This window comes from Myotis brandtii, unplaced genomic scaffold (genome assembly GCF_000412655.1).
Source record: "Myotis brandtii unplaced genomic scaffold, ASM41265v1 scaffold702, whole genome shotgun sequence".
In the NCBI taxonomy this organism is placed as follows: Eukaryota; Metazoa; Chordata; class Mammalia; order Chiroptera; family Vespertilionidae; genus Myotis; species Myotis brandtii.
In genome coordinates, this window is record NW_005370755.1 from 2,765,807 (window position 1) to 2,779,783 (window position 13,977).

Sequence of the window (13,977 nt, forward strand, 5' to 3'; positions counted from 1 at the left end):
ATTCCCCCAACCTGATAATCCTTTACTGTTTACCAAACCTAACCTTTGATATGTATATCTGCTTTGCTATAGGGCAAAATGTGGGAATAAGAAGCCCTGGGTCCGGAAGCTTAGTCACTAGAGCTAAGCCTCCCCTGGCTCCCCCATACCTCCCAAATTTGTATTTCGCGTCTAGTTTATTTAATTTACATCGCAGCCCCTTCTCCAGATTCCTGAACCTTTGCAGATTCGGATAAAACCCCATTCACACAGAGACATAATTTCTAAATTCAACAAGGTCTTTCCTCTGCAGTGATAAGTAGATTTCAAACTAAGTCACTTCTGATACAATCTCAAGTCTAGAGGAAAGGTCAAAAGGAAATGTTACCAGGATTACTTTTTAAGAAAGACTCAGGATTACAAAGACTAAATAAAGGTTAATCCACTGGTAGTCTGTAATACCTTGTATTTATTTTTTTTTAATTTATTTTTTAAACTTACATAATGACATTTTCAACTAAAAAGTCAAATCCTGAAATCTGAATGCTTATAAAACTTACTGTAGAACTAGACATTTAATAAAAAATTAAGGCTTGTAAGTAGTAGCAACATACCCAATTGACTAAAAAAATCTAAATCTAAAAAGACAACAAATTTCACTCAGGTATACATATTTCTTATCTTATTCTATATAATAAAAGGCTAATATCCAAATTGTCCTCTTGGGAGTTTGACCGGGAGACCAGGAGTTCGATCACTCGCTATGATGTGCGCTGGCCACCAGGGCGTGGCATGGAACAAATGCAGGCAACTGACCAGCGGTGGTGGTGGTGCATGGGTGGTGAGGGAAGGAGGAGGTGGGGAACCTGATTGGCCCGGATCCCTGGCCAGGCCTAACCCATGCACGAATTTCGTGCACCAGGCCTCTAGTAAAGCAATAAATGAAAACAGCATATAGTCATGTAATTTATAGGCACACGATTTCACTAGTCATCCAATAGTACTACATTTACTCAGAATTATTGTATTTGTGTATCTTGTCCTACCTAAGCAAAGACCACAACAAGTATGTTGTAAATTCTGGGCTTTACACAGCATATCACAGTTAAAACGATAAAAGGCAAAACCCCCACCACTCTTAGAACATCAACCACACTATTGACAGCTACAACAGTTCATATGGGTTAATGCTTCTAAGCATGAAAAATTATTATATTCATTTCACGAAGAAAATCACATAGTCCTTCCTCTACATAGTAAACCTCATAATGATGACATTTAAAATTCTATTCTCTGAATTTAAACATTTCTGAGTACTCCTAACTATCCAGGAACAGAGATGCACATGTGGCCAAGGAGCTGCTCAGCCAAGTTTATTCTTAAAATTTAATAATAAACTATAGAAAAGGCAAGAAATTAGCAAATGTGATTCAGCTATCATTAATCTACATCAAAGGATTATAATGATGAACACAGTGTGCCTTTCAAATAATCCTATTATAGGTTTCACAACAGAAGTTGAGAAATCTCCTTGACAAACTAGCCCCTTATTAAAAATCAAAGGAAAGTACTTTGCTACCATCTGTGCAATATTAGCGCCCTCACTGAAGAATGATTATTTTGTAAGTTAAGAAGTATTCAGTTCTACCTAAAAAATAAAAACACAGCTATTTAAATGCTCATCTTCATCTATTATAAAAAAGTGACAGCATATATGAAACACTATGTAATTCGCCACAGAGAGACCAGCCTCTCTCCTGAAACCAGAAAATAAAGTTGTGATCCTATGAAAGCATAATCACAATTTTTTTTAATGTCACCAACACCAACATATATTTCACAGAACCTGACCAGCACCTGCAAAGTCTGATTTAATATGACGGGGCCAAGAGAAAATAAAAACTTTTAAATTTAACTCCATTAGTAGAAAGCAGATTATGTTATAAAGAATAAGATAAAATTATCCATAAATGCTTGTCAGAAAAATTTATGACACTCTCTTCGCTTTGAAACACACTGAACCGAGAAAAATTTATTCAACTATTTAGAAGCTGATTTTAGAGAGTATTACTGTAAATCAGGCTGCTTTATCTCCAGTGTATACCTATACTATGTCCCTGACTTGACAGGTTCTTCCTAATTATCCACCTTAATTACAGTGATTATATATTTTATAGTAAATGCAAATAACAAGGTTCATTTGGAAGATAAATTGTGAACTACAGGTTAAAAAAATAGATAAAATGTGGAAGGTGTCCAACCATTCCACCTAATTCACCTTCAACACTAGACCAGTTATCCATATGATTTTGGAGCTAGACCTTTGGAATCATTTAATGTAATACCCTTCTTCTATGAGGAGATCATTTCCAATATCCTCATTATTTGATCCAACTATTATTTCTCTCTACCTACTCACCTCACTCACCTTACACCACTTTAAGCACTTGCTAGATAAACTAACATAAAGGTACCACATAAAATATATTGAATAGATAAACTATAAATAAACACTCTCAAATGCCCTTTCAAGGCTAGTTTGTTTTAAGGGACATGGAGAGGAAAGGTTGGTGACAATTTAATTTACAATAAGTAGAAAAAGCTTCCTCATAGACATGAGAATTGGATTAGAAATGTATATTTCAGATAGAATTTATATTTATCATCTTCTATAAAACTAGCAAAGAAGAATGTTAGCACTATAAATTGAATTGTTGAAGGCACAACCTAAGAATTTGTTTTAAACTTGTTTTGTTTTGATTAAGTTTAGTCTCTGGGATATGACTGAAGTCTTAACACTGCCAATTTTTCTCCAACCCAATCAACAAACATAATGAACACCTATACTTCTAACAAAAGCAATGTGCTAAAGAACAAAACAAACAGCAAGAAACTTACAATCTGACTGCCTGGCTTAACCTAGGTCCTCAATTTCCTCATCTGCAGAATAAAGGGATTAAAGATAACCTTCTAGCTCCTAAAATTCTGCTTATATATTACGCAAACTGTGAAATTTCAATTCATCGTAAAGTAAGTAATGTTAAAGCCAGCACTACTAAAGTCTGGTAACTGACTGAAGTAATTATTCATTATATAATAAGGAAAACAAACACAAAATGGCCTTCAGAAAACTAATCACCCTAATTTTTTCCCCAAGTTCCACCTCTACTCTCAGATGAAAAAGATGGCATTCGGAATGGCCTCAGATCCCACACAAAAACTTGTTCTAAACTCAGTAATTTTCCTAAATATCTTTTTAAATGATGAAAAATTAAGCCATTTCACAATCATGGTCCACAAAAGATGAAAACCATACTGATGATTCAAACATCACTAACCAAGGTAAAATTTCTGAAGAAGTCTTCTATCTTACTTTTCTTTGCACCCATGGTACCCCAGGCTCCATAATTTACTACTCATCAAGGGTTACTCTGTCACCATTAAAAATGTCACAGTGCTGTTATGGGTTAAATTGTGTCCCTCCTAAAATTCATATAAAGAAATCTGACCCACAGTACTTCCGGATGTGATCTTATTTGGAAACAGGGTCATTACAGATGTAATTAGCGGTAATGCGCAGGGTGGGACTCGAATGCAGTATGACTGGTGTCCTTTTTAAAAGGGGAAATCTGACCCAAACTTTCGAGAATAACATGTGAAGACCACCATCTGCAAAGCAAGGAGAAAGGCCTGGAACACATCCTACCCTCACAGACCCTGGAACCAATCTTACCTACATCTTGATTTTGGACTAGCCTGCAGACCTGGGAGATAAGGACTTCCTGTCATTTCAACGCCCCCATGTGCGGTGTGCTCCTTCCTATGGCAGCCCCAGCAAGCTAGTATCACTATAGTAGCACTAATAATCACTACACAGCAACCGGGGAAGAATCAAATCAAATCATCATGACAGACACAAATCTCGGAGCAGCACCCCAAACTTCCATGCTTGGCCAATATTCCTAACAGACCACACATCTTTAAGAATCTCATGAAAACCACTTTCACAGAGACAGGAACATTTTTCACATTGTATAATTAACTCAAGAGGCTCACTGATCCTTCCCCCCACCCCCATCACTGCCAAAGATGCGCAGACTCTTGATTAAGGACTCCTGCTTTAATCAATGTTGGGGAGCGGGGTACCAGATCAAACACTAATCTCTCTAATCAGAAAATAAACACTATTAGCACTGTCTCTGAATAAGAAGGAAAAGAATACAGATGAACTTAATAATAAAACTTTTCCTCATTGTGCTCTTAAGAGATTTATAACACAGCATTTTTTCAAAAAAGTACTTTTAAAAATGTGTATGTGTATAACTACATCTGAAAGTCAGTAAAATGTTATCACGATAGCACATTTTATCATAAAAGAATAGAGAGTAATATAATAATCAGATAACTAGTAGAAAACTTTTTGTAGGTAACTATGATTTTTTAAAATATATTTTTATTGATTTTTTTACAGAGAGGAGAGGAGAGGGATAGAGTTAGAAACATCGATCAGCTGCCTCCTGCACACTCCCTACTGGGGATGTGCCCCGCAACCAAGGTACATACCCTTGACCGGAATCGAACCTGGGACCCTTGGGTCCACAGGCTGATGCTCTATCCACTGAGCCAAACCGATTAGGGTGGTAACTATGATTTTAATTCTTAAAAATATGGACCTAGTAAATAAGACTCAGTATTTGCCTCATTTATTTATTTTGCCAAATCACTTCACCATTAATAGTTGACAGTGACACATCATGTTGGAAAATGAAGATAAAAAGATTTTAAAACAGAAATCCAGCCCTTTCATATGCATATTATCAATCATGGCATTCTGCCAGTCAAGAATAGGTTCTCCTATAAAGGAACACAAGCTAAAAGGAAGTGATCTGGTCAATAAAAGGGCAATTCCCATATCTAACTATGAAGATTCAAAACACTACTCTCTTTCCACAGCTAATTAGTTCTCAGCAGAAAGCACAATGGGAAGATACATAGTTAATACACAGAGTCTAAGAACAATTTAAAAAACATTAACCCCCATTTACATAGAAAAAAAAAGTGAATATTAGATTTTTTGCTCTGTAAAAATGTGCTCATTTAATTAATTCAGTCTAGAAAAGTGATCCATGGAAGGAGATTGTAGTCTATCTTGTAAAAGTATATTTAAGTGCGTTTAAGGATATAATCACTATTCTACACATATGACACAGACATGATCATAACTGAAAAAGCAGGCAGTGGAAGTATTAAAAGAAAGTCTGGACTGACAATCAGAAGAAATGGACTGTTCCTCCTGCTTTTGGTACTAACTATGTGTGTGACTTTAGACAAGACCATTTAACCTCTGAGGCCCTTGGTTTCTCATCTATAAAAAAGGAGTGAGACTTAATTACCTCTAAGGTATCTGTCACTCAAAATAATTCCAAACACTATCAATCTTAAATCTGAAACACACCATTCAGAGTTCCTGATAGCCCTTCTACACACTTCATGTGATCGACAGTTCATCGGTTACCTAAATAAGGGAGACAGTGCCAGTGCTCACCTGAAAGCTCGTTCTCATGCAGCAAATTCCGAAGCTTACTGCAAAGCTGGATCATGCTGTCCAACTGCCTGTTTATCTTCACGTCTTGTATCCAGGCTGGGGTATTACACACTGGACATTCGGCTCCAAGGCAGTCACTTACACAGTTACTGAAAAAGAATTTTAAAAATATATATAATTATCAACACACTCAGCAGAATCTGAATTCCAATAAATAATGGCTGTTTACATTTTTTAATCTGACAATCTAAGGCAGCGGTTCTCAACCTGTGGGTCGCGACCCCTTTGGCGGTCGAACGACCCTTTCACAGGGGTCGCCTAAGACCATCCTGCATATCAGATATTTACATTACAATTCATAACAGTAGCAACATTACAGTTATGAAGTAGCAACAAAAATAATTTTATGGTTGGGTCACAACATGAGGAACTGTATTTAAAGGGCCAGAAGGTTGAGAACCACTGATTTAAGGGAAAAGTGGTCAGTGCCCCTAACTAAAAGTCAGGTATTGTATGTTTTAAAATTCTTGCAGTACACTGGTTAAAAATTGCTGGGATATATCAAAACCATCTTTTATTTGTTTTTTATTTTTACTTTTTTAAAATTTATCTTCATTGTTCTAAGTATTACAGATGTCCCCTTTGTTTTGTTTTTGTTTTCCCACTGACCCCTCCACTCGGCACCCATTACTCCAAGGCCTTCACCACTCTATGGTCTGTGTATCAAAACCATCTTTTAAAAATGCATGGTATTTGTGGCATTGCTCAGCACTTACAAAACTCCAGATCTGCAAAGAATAGAAACAGCTACCCTAATTCTGGGCACCATAGAATCCAAATGAACCAAAATTGTTCTGAATTGTTTCTTTCCTATGTTTATGTCATTTAAAGATGACATTTTCTTTTAAGATGTTCTCATGCCTCTCTTAATCTTTCATTGGCTATTTTAAGTCACAGACCCCTTTAGAATCCAATTAAATGTACGTATGGCTCTCTCCTTCTCTCTTACACATACACACACACACACACACACACGCACAAATGTACCTTACATATAATTTCATGGAGTCTGTTATGTTTCAGCAGTTTGTCACTAATCTATTATGCACAGTGAGACAAATTAAATCTGTTTGCTAGAGGAGAAACAGGGAGTGGGCATCATTTCATAAGAGGATCATGGGAGGCCTTTTGGAAGAGGTGACATTTGAGCTGAAGTGTAACTGATGAAGTTCCCTCACACATATTTGGCAAAAATATGTTCCAGATGAAAGCAATGGCATATGCAAAAGTCCTGGGCCAGGAGTGAGATTTATGCTTCATGAACTTAGAGGAGGTGGCTGGAACTTGGTGAGCCAAAGGGAAGTGTGGTCCAAGAGGGGAGCAGAAACTAGGTCCCATCCATGGTCTGTAGACCTTAGTGCAAAGTTTGGGTTTCATTCTAATTGTAACCAGAAGTCACTGAAAGATTTAAGGCAGGCAGTGGTATGGATGTGATTTACACTTTAAGAGCACTGACAAGCATGAGGAAAGTGGGGGAGAGGATCACTTATGAACTTTGTGAAGTGATAATACGATGATGGCATGGACTAAAGTGTAAACAGTAGTAAATACGGAAAAAGGTGAAAAAACTCAAGATTCGGGGCACATTTTGAGATGAAACTGACAGAACTTAATGATGTGGGATAAGGAAGAAAAACATCTATCAGGTATGACTTATGGTTTCTGCCTTGAGCAACTCTGCAGTCAGTAGTATCACTTATTTCTCTGAAGACCACCAAGACAGGAACAGGTTGAAAGGGATGATGGTCCACAGATCTGCTCTGAAAATATCAAATCTGAAATCCCTTTCATCCTCCAAATGGGGATATCAGGTAGGTGATAGGTACTACTTCCTACCCCATCACCTGCCAGAAATGCCCACATAACAGATCCACGTTTCTAGCAACAAAATCGGGACCCCAGGCATAGCTGCTTCCCACACATCCCCAGCCCACTGAAGTCACAAAGCAAATTATTTTCCTATGAGCTTAAACTTCACACTGCAGTTTTCTCAGCCCAGACAGTTCCATAGTCATAACTTGAAATAATTAAAAGATTGATTCAAAGGAGGCTATATAAACCCTGCTCAAAGACAATTAAACAAACACATTCAGTCCTTAAATTGATTTCTTCTGAATAAGAAACAGGATGAGATGAAAATGTAGTATTGTATAAGCCAGGGCTGTCATATTATCATTATAACATGGATATAATTTCACCATAACTATTACAGCTTGAATTATGTCCCCCCAAAAGTTTTTCCTCCAGTACGTGTGAATGTGATCTTATTTGAAAATAGGGTCTTTGCAGATAATCATGTTAAGATGAGATCACTAGGGTGAGCCCTAATACAATGACAGGTTACTTATAAAAAGGAGAGATTTGGACACTAGAGACAAACATGCCCACCATGTAAACATGAAAGCTAAGACCAGAGTGATGTATCCACAAGCCAAGGAATGCCAAGGACTGCCAGATGGTGAAGTTTCTCCACCAGAATGCAGGAAAGAGGGTGGGACAGAGTCTCCCTCACAGCCCTCCGAAGAACCAACCCTGCTGACACCTTGCTCTTGGACTTCTGGCCTCCAGAAGGGAGAGACAATACATTTCTGTTGTTCTAAGCCACCCAGTTTTGGTGCTTTGAAGAAACTAACACAATTACTATAAGAACTAGACTTTTATAGTTTAGAAAGTCTAGATTCAAAACTAACTGGAAGAAAAAAAAAAGACATATTTGAATTATATAATAGATATTAATTTTCCCCCAAATATAGCAAAGATGCTTATTAAACTTTATAACTTTGATCAAGTCATCCTCTTAAAGCTTTGATTTCTTTCTTGTAAATTAAGATATTTATAAGGGTCAAAATGAGATAATATAGAAGTAAGTTACCCTGCAGTATAAGACAGCTACACAAACATAAAAAAATTATCATCAATATGAATACATGACTATTACTAGTAAAAAGCATAGTTGCTACATAGGTATGTATTAATTATATATGTGATATATACAATATATATCAAGTCATAACTACTTACCTACAGAATATGTGCTCACATCTTCCTAAACACACAGGCTCTTTCAGAATATTAGTGCTGTTTGAAGAAAGGAAAACAATCAAGACTTAGTCACTTATAGATAAACGTTTTATACCCAACATTTCATAAATCCAAGGCCCAACACTATTATATTTCTTTCTTTTCTCAAAGCAGATGTTAAGGATGTGGTCATCCTGGTTAAATATTTTATCATAACACATTCGTGCACTTTGGGGGAGGGGGGTCCCCTCAGCCCGGCCTGCACCCTCTTGCAGTCCGGGACCCCTCGGGGGATGTCCTACTGCCGGCTTAGGCCCGCACCCCAGCTCACTGCTCCTTAGCACTGCCTCAAGGGCAGCTCCTGTGTTCAGCATCTGCCCCCTGGTGGCCAGTTCACATCATAGCGACCGGTCATTCCCCTGTTTGGTCGATTTGCATATTAGGGTTTTATTATATAGGATACTTGCTGAATTCAAATAACAACTACCAAATTCGGTACAAATTGTAACTTTTTTTATAACATATACTGGGAAGTCATAGAAAGGAGTAACTTTGTTCGGGCATCTCTAAACACTCAGGCATACAAATCTATAATGCCAGATAGACCCCACAGTCCACTGCTTCCTCGCCAGCTCTCAGGCTATGAGTAACCATCATAAAAAGACAGAATGACATACAAATATATCTCTATAAATTTATGTGGTAGCTTCTTTATCTTTGTGCTGCTATCAAAGTGATGCATTAGATGTTGTGAGTAAACAAACAAATAATCCCCATGCTCCTCAATCCCACTAACTTTACTGCAGCCAAATGCTGTGAGCTTTTCACCACCTAGACTCATTCCTACCTCTTACCCTCCCCTTCCACACACAGATGAAAAGATCTCCTTCAGTCATCTTCCTTCTTAACATGTGCTACCATATTAGTCCCTAAATCCCGCATTTTCTCTGGCTCCTAAAGTATTCTACTCTCATCATCATCACCTTCTCCCCTCGCATATAAACGTGCACAGATAATCTCTCCTTCAACCTAAAAGAAAAATTGCTTTCTTTAGATTGTGCCTCCCACTCTACTTTTTGACCAGCTCTCCCCTTCCTAAGTTCTTTAAAGTGCTCTATCCAGCTAAATCCATCTCCTTACCTTGCTAGCTCTAACTTCCCACTGCTGAAACTGCTCTCCAAAGCATTGTTGGTCCTCATTCTCCATGACTTCTCTGTGAAATAACATTTACATCACCCTCTTTCCTGAAACCTTTCCTCCCATTGAGCTTTAATTTTTTTTATTTATCTGCCTATTTCAGCATTTCTTAAGCTGCTGCTTCTCCTATCTATCAATGTAGGCCTACCCCCAGGATGCAGTCCACAGCATTCTAGCTTTCTCTGGCAATATGACCCGATGCCTTAATTCTTCTGTTTCTAACCTTAAATTTCCTTTCTAAGATGACTGTGAACCCTTTACCTATATATTACTGTCATAATTAGCTAGTTTATTAATATTAATAATAGAGAACAAAGGGGAGACCAGACACTATAAACATGGTCATCTGGGCAGCTTCACCAGGAAGCTACAACTTCACGCTCCCCAGGAAATCACCAGTCCATTCCCTGCAGATCACTGGGGGAAGGAATGGCACCAAGAGGGAGGTCCATACATGCACAGTGAAGTCGGTGTGACAAAGGAGAGGTGCTTGTGTGTCAATCCAGCCTGGGAAAAAGATCATTGTCTAGATCAGTGGTTCCCAAACTTATTTGGCCTGTCGCCCCCTTTCCAGAAAAAATATTACTCAGCGCCCCCTGGAAATTAATTTTTTTTAAATTTTAATAGCAATTAAACATAAAGATGTATGTATTAATGTTTCTACCTTTTTCGTAAAATATAGTAAAGAAAGGTGTAAATTAGAAACATTGAAGTTTGAAATTATGAAACTATTTATTGAACTCAGAATAGAAAGGTAATACAAAAAAAGTTAAAACAAATGCACCTGTGGCCATCACCGCCCCCCTGGATCGCTGCAGCGCCCACCAGGGGGCGGTAGCGCCCACTTTGGGAATCACTGGTCTAGATGGGTGAAGCCACACTGCAAGAGAGCAAAATCTTGGAAGGTTAAAAATCCCCAAAGAGTTTCATCTCCCTTGCCTTCTGCTTCTCCCTTACCTTCACTTGCTCCTTGCTTGACCTGCACTCGTTGGCCATGTGGCCTTAAACAGCCACATGACCCAGGGATATGTGGACCCCGTAAGCAAAGGAGTGCAGCTGGGAACACAAGCTAAGCTAGCCAGATGCTGGACTGGTCTACACTTTAATATAGAACAAAAACTCTGGGCAGTGGCCTTAACCCTGGCACAAGAAATAATTTTTTTCCCCTCTTCTAAGCTTTTCTAGCTAACAATCAAACTAACATGAGACAGATTAACAGGAGAAAATGTTCCAAGTTTATTACAGATGTACATGCAGGGGTGTCACTGACATAAGACCCAGAAAAAAAGACACTGAGCAGCTGAGGTTTATGTGCCATTTTGGACAAAGGAGAAAGGGATAGGGGTCTAGGACTTCCCAGGGGAAGTAGGCAATTCCTGAGTCCCTTGTTTCTTAAGAACCAGTCTTGAATCAATGTCCCGAAGGACAGACTTAAGGGTGGCAAAACTCTGGTCCCCAGCACAACCTTTTCTATCTCTGCTCACCAAGAACTCCGTGCTCTCCTGAGGCCAGTCTCTGTAACATTTCTCAAATACCCTGGCCCAACACCAAGCCCACAACTGCTCAGACTGTTCTCCCCCACCTAGAACACCAGTCCTCCACCCTCAAAACTATTCAGACCCTCCGCGTTACCCAAATACTGCCCAGGATGATAAAAATGTCACCAAACAAAGCAGCCCAAGAAGTCCTGGGTGTTAGTTTTAAATTTCCTTTCTAAGATGACTATCACTTTTGCTAAATCTATGCCCTGAACCAGAAATGTAAAGCACATGTAAACAAAAATCTTAACTTCCACAGCTGAAAAGGCTTTGAAAAGAAAGAGTTTATTAGGCCATTGCTAGCAAAAAATACAGAAAGACAGGTCTGAGGACATGGAGACAGATATGTCCACCATCTAGAGTTTTACAAGTATTTTTTATACATCAAGTAGGCAAGAGAAAGCATTTACTTTAGTTATAGATGTGAGAAGGTGAAGCAGGGCTAGTTCTGGGATAGGCCAGCAGAGTCCTAGCTACTCTCTTTTTGGATAATCTTGGATGTAGCCACCTGGAAATTAATTAGATGATTCCAACATACACCAGGGAGTGTGAGCAGTCTTTTGTTGGTTTTGCACTGCAGTTAACTGATGAACCCCTTTTGTCTCCCCCTTCTATTCTCTGACCTGTTGTAATTTAACTTAAGACATCTCAGGTTTTTCTCCTTGTAGGCACAAAGTTGAATGTGTTACACTCTTTCCTAAGGGGTAGTTTTATAAGCCAAGTTACTATATATATGACCTAAGAGATTACAAAATGTTCCGACGTTCCAGAAAGATGGTATCTAGTTGAAAACAAAATATTTTGTATTTTATCTGCCTGATTCTGTTTTTTGTTTGTTCGTTTTTCTTGTTTGTTTCAAAATAGATTGTAGCCCTACAGACAAGAGATTTTGACTTTCATTTTTTTTCTGAGCTTCCCCGGCACACTATTACCTACCAACGTGGTGCTATATGAACAGCAAGATTTCAATAAATCCTTAGTAAAAGAACCAAATGGAAGACTCTACACAAAAATGCAGGCACAGTAACAATTCTATTTGGTCCTTCCCTTATTTTCTGTTTAATATACATATATATATTAGAAAGAAAAAATCTAGAAGAATAAGAAAAGGCATCTGCAGGGTAACAGAATTTCTGTGCATTGAAAATTCTCACTGCAGTAGCACTTCTGTTACTTTACCTGTACTGGGTTTGGAAAGATCAGTGCAGTCACAGGGTCATAACTTAGGGAAGAACTAACTAGTAAGAACAAGCTATTAAAAAAAAAAGTCCTATTGATATAAGATTTTCTTTGCAAAGAAAAAAAAAAGGATAGTGAATTCAGTTGGTATTATCAGGCAGACCTATTTCTTAACTGAATGGCTCCCAAAGCTTCCATAATATATCAATTGCTATTTAATATTAGACAAGATAGCTACCACAGTACTCTTACATTTTAGAAAATCTGCAAGGTATTTTTAAATGTGGAACAACATATTTAACACCAAAATGCACAGGCCTCCAAGCCAATTAAACAATTTGCTGTATTCATCTTTACAAGAATAAACAAATCTGTTAACAAGTAAGGGATATAGATAGTGGCATGGAAGCATTGTATTTTGTCGTTACTTTATATGCCACATTCAAGCAAATCGCATGGGAAAAATAAGATAGCGTATCTAATTGTTCAGTGTCAATAACTACTAAATAAATCAGAGTCAAATATCCCAAAGGTCAAATGGACAATAGAATTCTATTATCAATGACTAATTATAATAGAACCTACCATGTGAGATGAGACAGACAAGCCACAGAGATTATATATATACCCAATTCCAATAATTTTGGTTATTCTCTCTTCAATTCCCTTTTCTCCAAAGCAAAGCAGTATCTAAGTAACTGCTGGTCTTCACCCCTACTACCTGATGTTCAAATGTTAAGTTTCAAAGCTCAGGCCTAGGCAATCATCTTTATACTCTCTTCCCTGCTCACTCCCAAAAGAATGCCTTCAATTACCATCTCTATGCAGATTTGTACTTCCAGCCTAATAGCTCTCCTCGGAGCTTCAGATCTGCTGACCAATAACTTCATTTGTAAGACCACCCCCTATGCTATGGGGGACAGACAGTATTAAAGGGTGCTCAGTGTGTCTGGTAGTTTCCCTGGCCGTCACAAGCCCTATATAACACCAGGTACGTGTAGGACTATAATAGGGCTGTTCATGTTGTGGTTCTAGCTGCAATCCCAGGGGTAAAGACCTGTACCTTCTATACCTGCCCTGCCCTTAGTCATGTTTACTATGAGTAATTAACCCCAGGAACTTAAGGGGGCATTCATGGTAAGTCAAGTGAATTAACCAGGTCCTTCTAGTATTTCCAATTTCAAAGCTTTTATGCATTAATTTAACAAACACTAAGAAACTATGTGTCTAGCACTGTGGCTGCAAATCTGAACCTGTTCTTATGAAATGTGTAGTATAACTGAAGACAGGCATCAATCAAAGAATTAAAATACAACATCCTATATAATGAAGAGGTAATATGCAAATTAACCCTCACGCCCTCACAAGATGGCTGCCTACAACCAGGCCAGCAGGGGGGTTAGTGAGGAATGACCAAACGACTGAACAGCAGGCTGTGTAAGGTGACCAGGCTGGCGG

General features: G+C 38.2%; 1 protein-coding gene across 1 annotated transcript in view; it reads right to left on the reverse strand.

The window, feature by feature from the left end:
• Nucleotides 1–13,977, reverse strand: part of BARD1 (BRCA1 associated RING domain 1) — a 92,553-nt gene that overhangs the window by 43,631 nt on the left and 34,945 nt on the right. The window contains exons 2-4 of the mRNA XM_014529974.1: nt 13,148–13,190; nt 8,606–8,662; nt 5,525–5,673 (exon numbers count right to left, since the gene is read on the reverse strand). Coding sequence (XP_014385460.1) covers nt 5,525–5,673; nt 8,606–8,662; nt 13,148–13,190 — 249 coding nt within the window. The remainder of the gene's footprint in view (nt 1–5,524; nt 5,674–8,605; nt 8,663–13,147; nt 13,191–13,977) is intronic.